This window comes from Heliangelus exortis, chromosome 5, assembly GCF_036169615.1.
Source record: "Heliangelus exortis chromosome 5, bHelExo1.hap1, whole genome shotgun sequence".
NCBI lineage: Eukaryota > Metazoa > Chordata > Aves > Apodiformes > Trochilidae > Heliangelus > Heliangelus exortis.
This window is the reverse complement of record NC_092426.1, coordinates 10,641,123-10,660,860: the sequence shown is the minus strand read 5'-3', so window position 1 is coordinate 10,660,860 and position 19,738 is coordinate 10,641,123. Positions and strand designations below refer to the sequence as shown.

Sequence of the window (19,738 nt, the reverse complement as noted above, 5' to 3'; positions counted from 1 at the left end):
CTCAGTAGTAGACAAGTAGTCTTCATATAGTTTTATGCTTTTTGGACACAGACATTTCATTCATAGCTACAGGGCAATGACATTAGGATAAGAGGACAAAACCTAATAATTCTGAGACTCATGTTTTACTACATTATCAGTTTACCATACAGTAACATTTCACTGCTTGAAAACATCTTCTGTTGAGACCTTTCAATGGACTTCATCATGTGAATGGTGTGAATAAGCCTTTTTAACCAAACATCTAAGATTCGCTTGGGATGTAGCCTGAAATTCAGCAGTTCCTCTGGTTGCTTACACATGCCTGTGCTGGCTTTTAAAACTATTATCTTGGTTTCAAGGCCCCATTTTGGTTTTGCTCTTGCTGTATTCCTTTATTCTGAAAGGAACCAGCTATGTGGTTCAGGAGTGGAGGCTTATTGACATGTAGTTAAGAGATTTTGCTTTCCTAAATACAGCAAGCACTAACCTGAGACACTCCCCCATAGGTAATTTTTGGAAAGGCTGCAGAACTGCCTGCCTTTGAGAGAATCTGTTGTAGAGACATCAGATGTTCCTGGACAAAACCAGACCAATTGTATGTGAACTCCTGGGGTACTTTACATATAAACATATAAAAGGATACGTGTTTAATTTACAGCTTCCTGACAAATCAATAGCCAGCCTGGTGAAATTTTACTACTCCTGGAAGAAGACAAGGACTAAAACTAGTGTGATGGACCGTCATGCTCGTAAACAAAAAAGGGAACGTGAGGAAAGGTAGGTTTGCAAGCAGAAAGGCTGTGTATTGATGCACACCGATTTCTTTAGACTATCGTAGAGGTTCCTGCTAGATTGTAAGAAACTAGATGCAGGATTTTCTCCAATGTGTTTCTTGGAATCACACTTTCTTTCCCCACCCCTCTTCCCTGCTGTGCATGCTTTGCTTTGCTTAAAACCAAAAGGAATCTGTTGACAATTAGTTGCACTCCCTTTTTCAACCTGTGCAATTCCTGAACCCTCTAGTGCTGTGGTCACCATCCCATCACTCCAGAAGCTTTTTCTCTGATACTACTTGAGGGTGGAGAAAATGAAATTAAAACTGTTTACAAGCTGATGGGTGCAGTTGTCAGCAGAGCCAGAAAAGCTGATAAGCAGGATAGTAAAAGGAAGTAATGAAACAGCTAGAAATCTGCCTTTATTTCCTCCATGTGAGTGAGATTGTGCAGCTGACGGGGGAGCAGGCTCCAGTGCAGCAGCCCTCAGCCTGTGCATTTGCAGGTGCAGACCTTTGCCCTGTTTTTACTTAGAAAACTGTTAACTAGTATAAGGCTGTCAGAACAAGCTCTATTCCCTGAGAAAGACGAAGTTAAGGCTGTGTTTTTAAGTGACTGGCTAGCACAGGGGAACTTAGGGTGAGTTCTCTGGCAGGGGTGTCCCAAGGAGTGCTCAGTGCATTAGGGTTGGGTTGAGGGTGGTAGTGTTGGAGGGGCCACCAGCCACTGAGTTTCAGCAGATGAGCCTGACTCCTTGCTTGTTGTGGCTTTGTTTGGACAATCTCTGTGCAGGCCCTTGAAGGCAGGTCAGCTGGTGGCCTTGTGTGTATTGTGAGAAGTATCTGAGCTGCCACTGCAACTGCTTAGTTCTGGAGCTGGCAGAGCCTTGGAAATGTAGTGGCCTCAGAAGTGAGTGGGGAAAAAACCCCTCTGAATAGCAGCACCTCCATCTGCTTGACAGGTTGCCTTCTCACCCTGCTCTAAATCACAGTTCATGTCTTTGCTGACCAAAGCTGAGGTGTGCCTGGCTTTGTAAGACTCCTAGTGTAATGGAGAAAAATTCTGCGAAAGTTTTTCCCTCAAAGACTTGCTGCTCTAGCGCTTCCCAGGGAGCTGTGTGCTGGCTCCAGTGTGTGTGACTGAGCCCTATTTGGGAAAGAGGAAGAAATGTGTTTCCAAGGTTGAGCTGTACTATATGAATGACTCACTCAACCTCTCCCATCTCTCCATTAGGTCAACAGTACTTGCTTAACAGGCAGGGCCAGGGAGAATACTACTAGCCAACTTGTCCATTATTTGGTTGGCTTTTTCTGACCTGTCATTTTTCCCCATTCCATTCTTTTCCCTTCTCTGCAAAGGCTGTCTTGATTTTTCTTTTCCCCACCCTGCTTTTTTTTTTTTTTTTTTTTTTTTTTTTAATTTTCCTACTAATTTAGGAAGTGGTAAAAAAAATCTCTTAGATGGATTATGTTTTTGTCTTCTACTATGTAGTTTAGGATCTTTTAATGCTACCTCTATTTTTGTTCTGTGCTCATAAATTAAATTACTGCAAATACACCTCTCTGATACCTATATCTTTTTGCTGGGAAAAGCAACACCTCAGACCATCTGGTGAATGGGAAAGAGCTGTACAGGCTGCCATGTGCTGTTATTTTGTAACCTTTGAGAAAAGCAGCTGGATTGGAGATGCTAATTTGGTTTATTTCTGTAGCAAGCTAAGTACCAGACCATCAGCTTGATGTTTGATTTCCTTTCTTCCCCTCCATTATGTAAAACAGTCAAACCCCTACAGCCCCAAATGATTTGTCGGTGCAGCCATGCAAGGCACGGAAGCAAAGCTGGCTGAGTTTGGGGTGTCCAGATCTTGAGGTTGTACTGTGCCATTGGGTGTTGGCAAAACTTCAGAAATGGTCTTCAGTTAATAGTGATCAATGTCTAAAATAGCAGAAATGAGTGGGTGACTTTTGATCTAGCTCACATCTGGGGGACTTGCTGGAATAGGAGAGCAAAATATGAGCACAGCAAAGTTTTGGCCTTTGAAGTAAGTCTGAAATCTGAACCTAGGTGAGAAAACAAGGAAGCTTTTCTGGAGATAGGGTTAAGAGAAGAAGCAGGCTGAGGTATCTCACTTGCATGCTGCTGTATCTTTTCTGTGGCTAGGTAGGGAAATTCCCCAACCCCTCAGATTGTTACTAAAATAGCTCCCAGTGCATTTGGCACTAGTTTTTCACTTGCTGTTGTTAGCTGCATGCTGGGGTCTTTGTGTGTGTATCTCTGGTCTACTAGTGAATTTATTCCCTGGAATCCTGATTACACAAACTAAATATCTTGTGAATCAGCTGGTGAGCCAGGCAGCTTGGGATAGCAGGAACAGCTTGTACAAGTGACTGCTGTTGTGAAAATGGATGCAAACTCAGGTGACCCAGCAGTATGTTCCTCCTTAGTCTGTCTGCACAGGACGTGGCTGCAGCAATCAGACAGCCATGGGCAAGTGCTGGTACCACAGCCATGCTCACCAGCACCACCATGCCTGCTTTCCCTGGCTCCTCTGAACACCCCCAGGCTGGTTCCTGCCCCCCAGCAGCCTAGCACAGCTTCTGCTGGGATTTCTCTGCACTGGTGCTGTGGCACGGCTGCACCAGTCAGAGTTCCTCATCCCAGGCTATAGAGTTTGATATGACAAAACAGTTTTGGTTTGTTGTGGTGGGGTTTTTTTGGTTAGGAAAAAAGGAAAAGCTTTGAATAGGTCAACTTATTTCTTCCATTTCTGGGCATCATCCCAAATGATGCAATTAACTTTAGTTGTGTACAGTACAAAAATTCTAAGTGGGAAAAATATATTTGATTTAATGTCTGATTAGAATTCCAATGGAGCCAAACTGACCAGGTGTGCCAAGGTCACTTTCAACATGACCCTAATTTCATGCCTATTATTATTCTGTAAATGATAACCTCTTTTTCTTTTCTAGGGGAGATTGAAATGTATGGCTGTTATAAAAAAGAAAAAGTCCAAACATTTTTTATGCTTGTTCTTGAGCAAGTTCATCCTGTGCATGTCTCCTTGCTAAATGTTAAGGAGTTGTATGAAATCTGTGTTCTAGCTACTTGCTGTAATTCCAAGTCTTTGTTTTGGTTTGCCTAAAGTTAAAATGCTCAGTGTCCCGTGATCTTTAAAAGATAATCAATGTCATGTACCTTGCAGACTAAAGCAAAATTACACTATTGAGAAATCTTCCCTTCCAAGACATGGTCCCTAGTATCCTTAAAATTAAGAATTTATTGACTTAATACATCACACATCACCACCCCGTCCCCCCCCAAATATTCACAAACTTCAAAAAATCAAAACCCAAAGCAAACAAAAACCCCACTACCCAAGCTCCCTAAAAAATACCCTGGGAATACAACTAAGGAAAGCTGTTGGCATTTGCTATTGCATCCATGCCTTTCTTGTAGAAATTCTACTTACAGAAGAAGAGAACCTCACTAACTAGTACAGTACTGTTTGCTTTTGTCTTCCAGTGAGGATGAAATGGAGGAAGCGAATGGAAATAACCCTATTGATATTGAAGTTGAACAAAATAAGGAGAGCAAAAAGGAGGTATAATTCTTTTCTTTCTACTGTACAAACAAAAGTGTTTATTTACTAGCTTCTTGGTGTAGAAGCTGCCAATACCTAATTTTCTTTATTTGTTCATTGTATAGTCATCATACAAAAACAGAATTGTCTTCAGAATTATTCTTAAATCAAGACAAGTATAGACAAATAAGTTGTTACAGATAAACTGAGGAAAATTTAGGACTTTACCCATCCTATGATAATGCATTATGTTTCTTGTCTCTTTGATTCTCTCTTTGGCTGTTGGCTTGAACCATCTTCAGCGATGGTTTAAAATAATCTAACTGCATGGAGGTGGAATAGAAGCACCTTCATCCCCACCAAGATGGCTTGTTGGAGGCAAAATAAGTCCTTTAATCTGTTCTAGGTAGACTAGCAAGAGAGTGTATATCTACACCTTAAACTCTAAGGTAAATTCCTGATGTACTGAAATCTTCAGCAATAGTTCTGAGGATTTTGGTGGCACCAGGGTTCCAGCTAGAGTGGTGAACAGTAACGGATAAAGCTTTTTTGTGGCACGTTCATTTTGTCTGACAGAGGGCCCTCAACCTGGTATGTGCAGAATATTTTTTCTACTTAAATTTTGTCTACTTAATATTTTGTCTACTACTTGCACTTAACTTCAAATACTTAATTTTAAGTATTTAAGTGGGCTCTGAAGAGCTCTGAATGTAAACAGCCACACAAATGCAACAGGTAGGCGCTGCAGACTGGATTTCCAATACTAACAGCAGACTTTATACTTTATTTTCCTGTGTATAACCTGCTGATTATCTGTTACTAAATAAAAAAGCTTTGCTGTTCAGCAACAGCATGGGTTGTATGGGTGAGTGAGTGAGTGAGTGCTACAGGAGGATGTTTACCCTAAGATAAAGCTCTTCTTGCTGTAGCTCCCTTTCCTGATTTCTCGTAGCCTGATTTCCCTCCCACAGTCATTCTCTTTCATTTTTTAAAAAAATCTTTTAAAAGGGTGTATGTAGGAAAAAACCACTAGAAATATTTAAAAATACGATTGCACACAGGCAAAACCAAAATTTTAAGGCAGCTGTTTTGTCAGTTACTGTCAGTAATTCCTCTGTCAGTGAGGTTAATTCCTCTAATAAATTAAATTTAATGGAAATAACTGAAAAATCACAGTATTCTAGTCCATTCTTCACCCACTCCAGAGTGTTCTCTGGGCTTTCCAGAAAAGTCTAGCTGTTGCTTCCATCTAAGGAACTGACTTCCTAGGAACAGACTGGATATGAAGCCACTCATGTTCACCCTTACAGAAAGCTGAGCTCTCAAAAGCCTCAGCAACTCCCGAAGTGGAAAGATTCTCACTTGGCTAAGTTGCAGCTGTGTAAGGCAGCTCTCCAGTGCATCTTGTAAATAATTAATACTATCATCTCATTTCCTATTATTTTAATAAATCTTCGAGTTGAGATTTCTGCATAAGTTTTTTAAAAGCTTGCACCTGTAAGACAGCTCTCTTCAGTTCCTGCTGTTATTGCTTCCTTCCCTACCAATGCTGGCATGCTCTGAACTTGCAGCAGAAGAGGGAAAGTTAGTTCTTTGCCAGCTTGGCTGCCTCTGTTGTAAGACCAAACCAGAGCAGATGGATAGCTACTATCAAGACGTTTTTGTAGGAAGTTGTGTATGAAAGAATCTGCCTGTCCTTCCTGACCCACTAATTCAGACCACATCACTAATTCAGACCACCACTAACCAGTCTGGAAGAGATTAGAAGCTGACAACCTACATAGCCTGTTTAGAGTTTTTGGTTTGATTTTGCAGTACCTGAGCGTGGGGCTAATTGAAAATGCCTTGAGAAGAGATCAGGTGTCTAGGAGGGTGATAAGTTCCTTCTTGATTGTTAGATTTCTTTTAATGATGGTGTGAGACATGCAGGGCTGGTGATGTGGCCTAGGACTCTTGCCATAAAATAAAGAACCTCCCTGTCCCAGCCCCACAGAGGTGATTTTTTCCGGATCTGAGAAATGTGATTTACTGTATGATGTGCCAAGTAATACTGGGATTTTTCAGAATATCTGAAATCTCTCATCTGATTCTTCTTTTGGGAATCATTGGAGGGGGAATCTTCCCCTTTTTTTTTTTCAGTACTTTCAGTGTTAGTGCAACTGTGCTCAGGTTTCCTCAGAAAAGTGACACTGCAATACTGAGGTCATGAACTAGAGCTGCTTTCTCAGTCTACCCTGTTCCTGGAAATGTCTCTCATTTCATCCCCTGCTTTTACATGGTTGCAGATAGCTTGATCTTACTTTTTTTTCAAAGGTGAAAGTGAAGTCTGAGCAAGGGAATCTTGCTTGTCTTAAGGGGTTTTCAAGACTGAAGTGCACTGCATAGCAGTGCCAATATCTTAATAAACAGAGAAGCACTGCTAAGTCCCTCGTTTTAATGAATTTGATTTAATTCTACAGAGCAATGTGTGTGTCCAGGAATGCAAGAGTTTTCAAGATAGGGTAGACATTCAAATATTCAGAGCCTGTACAATATCAACAGGACCTGGAGACATTTGGAGCTGTCAAAAACTATTCTGCTGGAGCTCTTACTTCTTGACCACAGCGCAAAAGAACTTAACATTCTTTGAACTGTGTAAAAAAAATATTTTGAAACTGTTTTCATTTTACCGTAAAGTTAAGTCTTCTGGAATACATGCGCTGCAGGCACTGTGTATTGGTCAACCTGCAGCCTGAACCTGTTGTGAGGCATTGCTGCATGTAATGCATGAAATTCTAGATGAAATGTGAACAAATCTGAAACGTTTGTCCATCTTGAATGATAAAAAAACCAAACACCAAAACAACAAAAACAAAGCAGTTCAGCTATCAAAGTGGTCACATCTGAAGCAGACTGTAGACCTTACCTCACTTGCTCATAGCTAAACCAGTCTTCTTTTTCCTGGTCACCACTCTTGCAAAAAGAAGTGAGATATCTATCCTTCCACAGCAGTAGTTATTTCTTGCTCCTGGGCTTGCATTAGGCATCATCTCTCATGGAGTCCTTTGCACTAAAGAAGGGAAGAAAAAGGTTGAGAACAGGCAATTGTCCACATTACTGCTCCTATGTGGCTCTGGCCATTGAGCCCATGAAGAGCACACAAGCTTTTATTTGCTGGCAGCTGCGCTGGGGTCCTTCAGTCTCTGGTGAGCAGAGCCTTATGCTTAATGTGGGGTTTTTTGTTCCTCTTCATGTGGGTTTGAATGTGAGTGTTTCAATGCTCTCACTAATGAGCAAATGCCACAAACTGTGTAGAAACTACATGTAGCTATAAATTAGGAGGGAACCATAGTGCTAAGCAAAGCCAATGTGTTTAAAGCTGTCAGTGATCAAGTAGATGTGCAGCTTCTCCTCTCTGCTTTTTCTCTTCTCACCACCCTTTTGTATTCTTGATCAGGCTCCAGCCACTAGGTAATAACTCCTATGAGCTGCTTGTTGAAAATTACTCTGGAAGAAATGGCTTTGGTATTAGAGAATCAGATGTGCTTGTGAAGAATATGTAGTATAGTGTCCTAGCTAATCTACCTGTTACAGGTTTCCATCTGATTCCTTGATTTAGACAGAAGGCATGAAAATAACTAGTGGTATGTGAAATACTCCCTTTTCAAAACGAGGCTTACATTTTATTTGTGGCTAACACTGCAGGTTAATGAAACAGCTGATATATCAGTGCTATGGAAGAAAACTTGGCTTCTAAGAAACTTCTATGGTCTAAAAATTACTTTGTAGTTGCCTTGCTCATTTATTTGTGGGTAGCCAAGCCTCTAAACTCTTCTAGTTGTGCTCTCCCCCAGACTACAAAACCCACTTTGTTTTCTTCTCTGGCATTCAGTTAAATTGGTGTGTTCAGACCTGGTGATGAAAGCAGGATGAGAGGTTTCAGAGTGCTTGTAAAGAACTAGAATGTTTAACTGGTATCTGTCTCCCAGAATGAGAATGGGCAGAGGAGACAACCAGTATCTCTGGAAACAGTGTTTGTATGACATACCACTCAGCTTGCAAAGAGGAAGACATCTTTTGCTCTACCTTTTTAATGCTTCACCCTTTGATGATGGCTCTAAGTCACAGAATCACAGAATGGTTTGAGTTGGAAGGGACCTTGTAAAGATCATTTAGTTTTGCAAAACTGCTGTTTGCCAGGTGCCACCTGCTGAAGCCGTTCCTCAGGTGAAGAAGGAGAAGCACAGTATGCAGGCCAAGAACAGAGCCAAGAGGAAACCTCCCAAAGGAATGTTCCTTTCCCAAGAAGATGTGGAAGCTGTTTCTGCCAACGCGACAGCTGCTACCACTGTACTCAGACAACTGGACATGGAATTAGTCTCTATCAAAAGACAGGTATGGGTGGGATAGTTCAACTGTTATTTTGGTGGTAGTGCCTGTCACAACCTGCAAAGTTCACAGGAATATGTAGTGTGACAGTGATGATGCACATCTTTATGTGGCTTAATTGACAATCTGCTAGGCTTGGGCTATGAATTACTGCAGCTCTGTGTTTCATGTCTCTCATGTTTTGGTCAAGTCTACTTTATAGGCAACATGGTGCAAAGAAATGTCCATAGCACTGACTTGAGGGCACATTTCTTAGTGCTTAGTTTCTTGCAGTTGAGAGTTCCTTATGTTTTAACTACAAACTTCCCTCAGAAGACATTGGTTTCAAAATATGTGATTTCCATGTGCAGCAGTCAGTTTCCTTTGGCTTTTCCTACAGTGCTCTTGGAACAGGCAGATTATGTTTGTTTTATTCTTTCTTAGACAAGCATCATACAAACTTTCCCTGTGTACCTTTTGTTTCCATTATGGACCTGCCTTGTAAACAAATGTTTTTAGAGTATCTGTTAGTAAGGACAGGTTTACTCCATGACTGTTTCCTAGATCTGAACATTTTCACTGTTTTTAAAGCAGAGATCTGGCTCTTTATTAAACTTACTAGAATTGGTATTTTGGCCTGAAGCCTTTTTCTTGGCACTCTGGGAGAAGTGGAGCTCTCCAGCAGTCTTTGATGCATTGCTTGCTGTGATCAGGGCCTTTCTTCTTGTACTGGGCTTTATACAGACCTGGAAGTTGGGGCAGTGCTTGGTCCAAATAACTGGCAGAGAGGATAGAAGAAATTAAATGGGATCTCCTGGTGTGCCAGCTGCTTGTGCATTCCTTTATTCCAATATAACAAACTTATTATTTGGAAAAGAGAAGCTGTGAGGAAAAACTGGAATGCTGAGCTTGTGGAGTATCTGGGGTTGCTGAAAGGCTTGTCCAAAGGTTACTTTTTTTTTTTTAATACTTAAAGAGGTGACATTTTCTTTTCAGATTCAGAATATCAAACAGACAAACAGTGCGCTCAAAGAAAAACTTGAAGGTGGTATAGAACCATACAGACTTCCAGAGGTAGGATAATTTTCTGACCGTTGTCTATTGCAGAGATAAATGCTAATCTGTGTTTACGTGCCAGGTCTATTTGTGTTGCTAGTAAGCTTGGAGCAATGTCCTATTAGTTTTCAGTGTGAATCAAAACCTTTACCATATTCACTGTTGTTGTGTGTTGGAAATGGGAGATGAGAAGTAAGAGCAATGTTTAGCATGTGAAAGCTGTTTCTAACAGAAGTACAGGTCCCAGGTATGCCATATTTTGTCAGTGTTTTATCTGTGTGCCCTTGTGAGAGAGGTAGTTACTTTGCTCTAAATACTGATACTTGTAGGAGAGGATGTTAATGGCACATCTTTCTCTTGGCGTTTGGTGCATTTGCTGTTTTCCTTCCAACTCTGGCACCTACGCTGGAAATAATTTGACCAAGGTTACAGAGGGTGTCTGTGATAAAAACAAGTAGGTGCTTTGGAATAGTGTGGCTCTTGGTTATCTGCTCAGACCATTCCATATCTTTTTGTATTACCCTGACTTACAGACATGGTGTATGTCACAGTTAACTGAATGGATGCCATACAGTCACTCCTTCGTGGTAGTAAAAGGAATGATACAGTTTGACTAGCAGTTAATTCCTTATTGGTTTTCTCTGAGCTCAGATACAAGTGAAAGTTGTTGCTTATGTAAGTGAAGTTAACTTTTTCTCTTTTTTTACATCCAGGTCGTTCAGAAATTTAATGCACGTTGGACCACAGATGAGCAGCTTCTTGCTGTGCAAGGTATGGCACTCCAAGCCTGCTTGTTCTCCAGGTAGTGATAGTCAAAACTCTGCTGCATTTCAGAGCTGTGTTTCCCTTCAGTGGCTAATGAAGGACTTGATATTGCTGTGAACTGATGCCCAAAGAATAGAACTGAACAAATCAATTATATCCTCCCTTCCCCTCCTTGTGCAGTATAAACTGTGCCTGATGAATATTTGCAAGTAATCTTTGCTTGTCCAAGCCTTGGAGAAAAATGAAAGCCTACTGGAATCACGGAGTCACTGCTATGCTCTTTGCCTGTGAAACTTCTGAAGTAGTACAGGCAGATTTACATGGGTCTTCTGGATTTGGCTGTGCCCATCTTTACTACACCTCCACTTACTTCTTCTTCAGGGCTAGACTTAAATGTCTTTTTTTTACCCTGGATTAATCTGAGTCTTGAAATCTTCACAGAAGTTCAGCTTTGTATCCTTGTGCTGTGACTTGAGCCTGATTTGTGGTCTTTGTGGAAATAACACATTGCTTTTGGTTTATTTCTTGTTGCTTTTAGCGATCAGGAAATACGGCCGAGACTTTCAGGCAATCTCTGATGTGATTGGAAACAAATCTGTGGTGCAAGTGAAAAACTTTTTTGTAAATTATCGACGTCGTTTCAACATAGATGAAGTTCTACAGGAGTGGGAGGCAGAGCATGGCAAAGAGGAGACAAATGGAACCAATAGCCAGAAGCCTGTAAAATCCCCTGATAATTCCACTAAAATGTCTGAAGAGGAAGATGAGGTAAACCCAATTTAAAACTTGCATAAAATTCCATCTGAGCTCAGTTCAGATAGGGGTGTGTGTGTGTGTGTGTGTGTGTGTGTGTGTGTGTGTGTGTGTGTGTGTGTGTGTGATATATATATATACACACACACACTGAGCAAAAGCTATTTTTGGCAATCTTCAGTCTAAGCATATTTCACTTCCTCTGGATATAGAGATTCCGGTACCGATTCTGGGAATTGGGAATTCCAGACATATATGAAAGTGGAAAGAACAGTTAATTTGCAGTCCTCTGACAGCATCTATATCTCATCAGCACATGGACATTTTAATGCCTCCTGCTGCCAAGACCCCATACATCTTTATGTCACTTGGACGTTTTCCCTGCCCTCAGGTCTCCAGGCTGTTGTAGGTTTGGCTTTGTGTGACTCTGCAGTCTTCTGAGGCAAAGATGGCTCTTTCATTTTTGACCATGGTGTGGTTTCACTTGGGGGAAGGGAAGAAAGCTATCAAGGCAACTGTGTGAAACTGCTCTGGCTTTACCTAGAGGCAAAGTTTACAGCAGTTTCTGTGAAGACAGAAATTCTAGAAACATCTTGTCCTTGTTGGAGCTTCATGGAATTAATGCTTCTCTGCAGACAATGTGTGTTTTAAAGTTAACTAAGAGACTGTATAGTGTTTAAATATGAAAGTTATTTACAAAAATGCAATATTAAAGTCTTGCAAAAGAAAGCCCCACTAGAGGTTTGCATGGTAAAAATGTCTGAGCTAGAGCTCCCTTTGGCCTAATTTTATAAGACAACTTGACACAAAAGCCTTATCTTCTAAGTGCAAGCACAGTAAACAGCATAAGGTGAATTTGGTCTCCCATGGACTAATGAGTTCTCAGTGTATGTATATTTTTGTTGCTGTGATTGCAGCTGGCTCACTTGTACATTACCATGTAGAACTGCATTGCTTCACAAATCCTCATAGTGGTGGAAAGGGGACCGAAACAGTAGACTATTAGGAACAGCACAAAGCCTGGAGAACAGGCAGCTTTTGAAGGAGTCAGGTGGTTGAGTGTGCCCTGCGGTACAGTAAGGGATGCGGACAGATCCTCCCTGCACCAGGCTGACACAGGCAGGAGCCAGGCAGGGTGGCAGTGAGCTTGTATGCCTTATGCTCTGGTAGCTAGGGGCTTGTGGTGCTTGATGAAACCCATTCTGGACAGAAGGATCTGATGTGTCAGGGCTGGGAGGAGGAAGGTGCTGGCAGCATGAGGGGATTTTAACTACGAAGCTTGGAGCTTTTTATAAAAATGCACAAGGAAGAGGCACAAGGATGTTGGTCATCTAATGGCCATCATGCTCTCTGAGCACATCATACATTGCCGCTCAGGACAATGGCTATAAATGTGGTTCTTCTGATTTCAGAGGTAGGATAAGCACAGTGCTCTCTGGATGTCTGTCATGGCAGTTCTGGGGCAAAGTCAAATATCATTGGACTAATCACATAAGTGATCTATATGGGCTTGGAAGTGAGCTACTTGTTCCTCTTGAGCTGTGCAGTACTGTGCAGCTGGTGTCTGCTGAGCACTTGCACAGGTAAGTGGTCAAGTCAGGTGGACTTAGCAGTAGCCAGAAGAAGATTTTGCTTGCCTGATACTGAAGTCCCTCGGTTGGTTTCTCTATTGATATGCCTTGTTTGCCTGGCTGCCAGCCTTTTAAAAGCTGTGTCAGCCCTCTGAGTCCTCTGGGATTTCCCCTTCAGTGTGTTTTCATAGCAAGTGGCCACAGTTCCTCTGTTGTTTTGTGGTGTTGTTTTTTTTAAATGAGGGGAGGTGATGCTGCTGGTTATAAAGCAGCCTCAGCTCTGGTCTTAATTCTTGTATGTTTACATCTCAACAAATCCTGGTGTGGCTCAGAATAGGTGAAGCTGCTTTCATGTGCCAGAGTTATCCGTCTTGTTGCTTTCAGTACTATGGATCTGGGTTGAAATTTGGAGATGTAAGAAAGCCTATGTGTATTCATTTTTAAACTAAGCAGTTTTCTCCTTTTTTTCTCGTCTCCCCTTTCCCTCCAGGCTACTTCTGTTCTTGATGTCAGATATGCATCTGCTTCGTGAGAAGGTGCTGTAGCCTAGAACAATTTGTGTTGACTACTGTGTTATCCAGGATATCAGGTATTAGCAAACCTCAGACAGCCATCTGCATCATATCTGTGGACAAGCAGCTATTACCAAAAAAAGGCAAACGCTTCCAGTCCTGTGCTACTACATCTGCCTTAATCTCCCCTCATTCCTCCATACTGCCTCCACTTTCTCTCAAAAGCATCCAGGTAGCTCAGCTCTCCATTTCATCAACGTCCTGCTTAAGCACAGGATTTCTAGAACCAGTAACACCCGTCTGTAAATTTTGACCAGCCTGCAAAACAAGGAGCTCCTTAGCAGCCCCACAGTAACTCTACACATTAGGAGTTCTTAAAATACTTGGTCCATAGGGTATAAGTACGTATTGCTGCATGGCCTTGTGGTCTCTGCTTCCTGTGTATTCCTACGATGACACTATTATTAGTGAGCTTTCTATAAAGGAGAGGCCTGTGCACATGCCAGTGGTGTCAGGTTTGTTCTGAAATGACAGGGCATGTTAACAAGCAATCTTGAATAGTGCAAAGTGATAGGTAATGTTATTTCTAAGGTTTGGTCGGTTCAAGGTTGTAAACATAACTCATTACACTTCTGGTTTGTGCAATTCTTTCCACTGTATTTGTGTGTTCTTGCTTCATAGAAAGCTCCCTAATTGAGCATTTTATTCCTGTATATTTTAATGGCTTTTATTTAGTGCAAAAGGGAATAAGTAACCTGAAACTGTTTGATACGCTATTTAACCCCTGGCATTCAGCATTTGCATTGTAACTTGTTAAATGAGCGCTACACAACTTTCTTTTTCCTGATCCTCTGTGGGATTAAGTCAAAACAACTTTCTCTGGTGCCTCTCCTTTTGGAATATGTGCCTTTTTACATTTGGCTACCATAGGTCACTTTCTGTCCCAGTGTCTCATTCCTCTTCGGAGCGCTGTTTGCCAAAGACATCAAACTACTTCTCCCACTGAAAGTCTGGATGAGGGTTGGAGCACAAAATTCAACCTTGAAATAGTTTTTGGTCTCTTGGAAGTTTAATGGAGAAGAGCCGGGTTAATTTCATTGGCCACTTTAACCCTTCTGAAGCACACATCGCTTCCATGTTCTGAACCAAAATATGCAATTTAAAATCTAAGAGGTGCTTTTCCAGATACTTGGTGCATGCAGCTTTCAGATCCCCAGTCCTCTGCTCTGGTGGCCTGTGCAGTGGCCTGTCCAGCTGGTTTGAACTGAAAGTTCTGTATGAGGACTTTGCACCTTGAACAGGGCAGGGGAGTTGCTGACTGCCAAGCAGGCAGTGTTCAGAGAAGCTAGAAGCAGCAGTATTACTCCTTGTCCAGTGGAAAGCTGCAAAGTAACACTAGTCACAAAGCATTTAAAAATGGTTAATTTAATGATGTTGAAAGAAACCACCAGGTGTCTTTGAAGGTGGAAGAAAGGACCTTCTTTGCCTCTTTTTCTTTACAGAACATTCAGGCCAAGACAGCACACAGCAATGTACAGCACCAGCTTCTCTTAACAGAACCTGGAATGAGCTAGTCCATGTTCTGGCCTGCAGCTGAAGTGCTGCAGCTTGAAGTCTGACCCTGAACTTGGTGCTGATGTTTGAGCTGTTAGGCTGTGCTGTGTTGTGTGCTGTGATAGCTCTATTCTCTGTACCTAACTGAGGCAGGGCAACAGAGCCAGCATCTCCTTCAGCATGGACACAACCCAAGGAAAGGCAGCCTCATGTACCACTGAGGTGGTCTTCTCCTTAGGCGTTGTGTGAGGAAAGTAATTCAACATCTGAAACTGAGCAACAGCCCACAGACAAAGGAACAGATAGCCATTTCTTAGGGCAAGCTGGAGTGTGGAGACCAAAAAAGGGGCCTGGTTCAGCCACTTTGTAGCTGTTTCTGAGCAGTTCCATTCTGGCAGCTCAAGAGAGATCCTTTGAGGTGATGGGAGAATGGCAGGAAGCTATTCCCTCTCCTCTCTCTCGGAAACCTGTAATCCAAAGCTTCTGGCAGCATCTCTGCTGTAGATGTGGACTGGCAGCTCTGATGGTGGCCCTTCAGTCCTGTTGGGAGTCTCTAGTGGTGAAGGACACTAGTTGTTAGCCAGTGTGAATTGGGGTTAAAGATAGGCAAATAGCACTGTGAATTCAGCTGACAGTTCTGGTGTAAAGCAATGCTGCTCAGTAGAAATACTCTAGTATTACACCTCCTGCTGGTACCAATGCATGGACCTTGCCAGCACGAGAGGGTTGTGTGAGCTTGCATCCCAGCTGGTAAAACTCACCAGGAGAGGCTTCTGCTGGCGAGTTAAGTTACCTGTGAAGACTTTTCATTGTTTTTTGCCCTCAACTCTGTCCATCTTATGATCAGAAAAGTTGTGTTTTGGCTTCATCCCCAAGGGATAGGGGGAAACATGTATAAGTCATGATACTAGGAAGAAAAAAGTTGTTTAATTATTTTTCAGTTGACTGCTATCTTATTGTAGTTGATACATACAATATAATAGCACTGTATTTTCAACGTTTAGTTTTTTACGTCCTCTTTAACAATCTTTTAAAAGGTGATAACATCATTTTAGCTTTTGAAAGTTTAAATGGTTTGGTCTCGTTCAGGTGAAGACCCTCTTTCTTTATTAAATGGGTCAAGCATTAGATACATCAACTGGTTGCATTCTGATTAGAAGGGTCCACAAAGATAACTGCATCGGATAGAATATTCACTTAAATTTTGTTTCTTAAACTATCAATGTGAATGTCATAATTATATATATTTTGTGGAAAATGGGAAAAATATTTCTCCTAAGTATAAGTTATTGTGCGAAATATGGTATCGTTAAAGAAAATGATAGTTTAAGTTTTAGTTTTAGAAATCTTAAAGATATAAAAGTGTATTGCATACGCATAAACAATTTCATTTGTTCTATTTAATTTTATGTAGTTGTGTAAAGTGCTAGGTAACTTCTTTTTCACTTATCCATTAAAACAACCTTGTTACTTGAATATTCGTGTTTAACTGGTTTGAAACAGTGATCAATTTTTGTAACATAATCTTATAACCAAGGGAAAAAAATACATGCCTCAGTTGTGCTTAACAATATCGCAACAATGTACAATCAGATGCTTAAGACCATAGTAGCCATAACTGGTAGTACAACCACAATGGTTGTGTCTTGATATATTTAATACCAATGGGGATAATGAATTCTTAATCTATTTTTACAAGTTTGCAACCAGGAAGACCCCATAAATATCCACTAGAACACTTTTTTAAAAGTTAATGTAAGAGTGCAACTCTTACTCTTAAAGCAATGTCCTGACAAACATTTTTCTTTCCTGTACAAATACATCTGAAACATTATGTATTAAAATATGCTCATTGTCACTTTAAATTTCAGTTTTTATTCTCTAAATCGCTAATATGCTGTTGGTATTCTTGCACACCAAATATGAGCCAAACAGTGCATTACACTAACTCGATCACTGGACTTGTGAACATAAATCTCCAAGTCAATGAAGCGCAAAAATATCGTAGGAGATTTTTCTGATAATGCGTCTTTTTCAAATCTGTATTAAATTATGCATAACCCATTCAGCAATGAGTGGCCTGATACTTATTCTTTACAAAAAAAAAAAAAAAATAAAAAAAAATTAGCTCCAGCTCGTCTTCAGCAAGGCAAAATCTAGTGATCTTGTGCAATGCCCCTAAAGCAAATACTTCTCTGTCACTCCCTGGATTAATGCAGCTTTTCCTGTTGATAGTAAAGCACAATTGCAGTGAAAGTTACAGTTCAGAAGATGGAAGGTCAGTATAGTCTATGCATGTTGTATAATAATGAGTGTTTACATTCATATTCTCCTAAAATAAAATTTATACTGGAGTGTATAGTATTCCATTATGTAGATTTTATCAATTTTGTTAACTGCTTATAGATTGCTTAAAAGAAGTTTTTTCAAGATTTTAAAAGATGTATAAGGTTAAGTTTGCAAATATAATGGAAATGCTGTATAGCTTTTGAAGTGATAAAATACTTGTTGGGATTTTAAAGAAAGTATGTTGTAATAATGCTGTTGTAAGTAATATTTTAAATGTCCTTTTTGCCTGTTTTCTATTATTCAGCACACTTACTGTGATGAATGTTCATAGCATTATAAAATCGCTTAGCCACTGAAAAGTAACATTTGGTTTTGAATTATTTTACTGTATGAGGAATTATAGTGGGGTAAATTCCTTTGTGAAATTCTACATAATTCGTTTTTCTATGATTTCCAATGTTTGCTGACATCAAATAAAATTTTTTCAAGCCATTGATGTAATAAACTATGTAGTAAAGTGTTATTGCTGTAACATGTGCTTCTGATATGTAATCAATCCCCTACCTTTCAGATTTGGGTCAGGAGAACCAACTGGGGCACTGGTGGCTTCTTGTATCGTATCACCTGTGCGTAGGTGTCCCTGGTGCAAAGGTAACTCCTGATGGAGTCAGTGGACACCGTCCCAGTTTTGGGAGGCTGGAGCAGCCTTCAGTGTGGTGCTTCCAGCTGGAGCTGCCTGGTGCTGTTCAAGCCAGAAGCTCTACAGAGACTGATGCTCCTTTCACTGATGGTGTGGTGTGTGCCTGGCCCTGCAGCCCCATGCTCCGCAGGACTGGGCTGCTGGATGGTCCTGAGGGGGTCGAGCTGGAGTCTGGATTGTGGGATATGCCTGGAGAATACCTGACAGTGTCCTCACTATTGTAATGAGGACCTGGAGAATAAACTGCTGCCTGCAATGGACTAGCACTTGGCTCTACAACTTAACGAGGTCATCATCGTTGTCCTTCAGTGAAAAAAAAGCTTAAAAAAAATACATGGGGAAAAAGCAAATCATCTCCTCTTCAAGCCTAGAAATGTGTAGCTGTTGCAATCACATATGCTTGAAACAGCAAGAAATTTTGCACTGGGGTTGAATCTTAGGATTTTCAGAAAAATAATTTTCTGTCTTCGTGTGCTGGGTGCAACTTAGCAGTAAATGCAGAAGCATAGACAAGATACTACAGGGCATTTAGTGGGAAACTGCTTTGAGTTGTGGTGTTGCATTCCACAGATAGGGTACCAGCAGCACATTGTGGATCTGGGTGTTCTCACAGGACAAATGACAAGCAGTTTCCTGCTCTGCTCACGTGTTAAGTGCAGCAGAACTAATACAGCAAGATCCTGTGGTGGTTTCCAGCGCTGTAGCGTGTGGAATTAGTTGTGCCTTTCTGTGTTGTAAAACAAGGGGGATGGGAAGGGAGATGAACCTGGGGCTTTGGAAGCACAGACATTGTTTTTTAAGAGTTGAGGGCTTCATTTCCTTGCTGGGAAGCATTTCTGTAATTTTGCTGGTGGTGGAGAATACAGTACCAGTACTGTAAGGTAGTGATCCACTTTATCAGAGTTGTTTAACTCAAAGATTTTTTGCAATAAACTTCCAATGCAAAGCAGCCCTTCCTGCCTGTGTGACCCCTAGAAGACCAAAGCAAAATAAAGACAAACAAATAAAGAATCTTCCTCTCCTTTCAATTGGGAGCCCAAGCAGGTGAGGAAATGGGAACTTCTGCTCCAAAATATACCTGAAGAATCTCCTGAGGAGTCCGGGAAGCAAAGGTAATGATACTAATTTTAAAAACATGGGTGCTACATTTCTTCCTTGTAATTTTATGTATTTGTAAATGGGAATGCAGTATTGAGTTGAATCTGAAAGTAATTACAATGCTGTATTTAGTATTCCTGATAGCCTGTTTGCTAGGTGAACAAACTGGTATCTGATAACTTCAAGCACTGAAGTCTTAAGGTTATCAGCATCCTGGCAACTACTGTGCTTTAGACTCTTAAGGTCTGACCTTAATTAGCTTTGGACCTTAAGTAAGGAGGGGAATATGGGTATAAAGGGAAACCTTAGCTTCTAAAGTACATGCAGGTGTTCTCCAGGTTTTTCCCATCTCTACAAGCTGTGAAATAAAAACAGCAGCACTGAGGACTTTCTCCCTTAGGATAGGAGCTGCCTTCCAGGATGCAATATGACCTGAAGCTCAGTCTGATGGGAAGGAGTTCCATGGTGGCGCAGTTTGTGTGCTGAGATCTTAATCTAATCCCCAAGTATCAGCTTTATGAAATAAAACCCTTTAAGCGTGAATTTTATTTCATAAACCAACTTCAATCTGAAAGATACGGCCTGATGTTTGGGAGAGAACTGGGTATCAAACTTATGATCTCATTCCCCTCTGGTTTATTCCACCCAAACTGTCTTTGAACTAATGAGAACAAATGTTTTCATTATGGTCCTGCATACAGTAAACAGTAAACAACATGTGCATGGGTGTATGTAAAAATAAAACCACACCTAGCACC

At 41.0% G+C, this 19,738-nt stretch overlaps 1 protein-coding gene across 3 annotated transcripts in view; it reads left to right on the top strand.

The window, feature by feature from the left end:
- The window catches only part of RCOR1 (REST corepressor 1), an 83,739-nt gene extending 66,034 nt beyond the window's left edge, over positions 1-17,705 (top strand). For all 3 annotated transcript variants that reach the window (XM_071745526.1, XM_071745528.1, XM_071745527.1), the window contains 7 exons: positions 641-759; positions 4,278-4,356; positions 8,515-8,709; positions 9,679-9,756; positions 10,452-10,509; positions 11,042-11,271; positions 13,318-17,705. In XM_071745526.1, coding sequence (XP_071601627.1) covers positions 641-759; positions 4,278-4,356; positions 8,515-8,709; positions 9,679-9,756; positions 10,452-10,509; positions 11,042-11,271; positions 13,318-13,359 — 801 coding nt within the window. In that variant the 3' untranslated portion in view covers positions 13,360-17,705. The remainder of the gene's footprint in view (positions 1-640; positions 760-4,277; positions 4,357-8,514; positions 8,710-9,678; positions 9,757-10,451; positions 10,510-11,041; positions 11,272-13,317) is intronic.
- Positions 17,706-19,738: the final 2,033 nt, after the last annotated feature.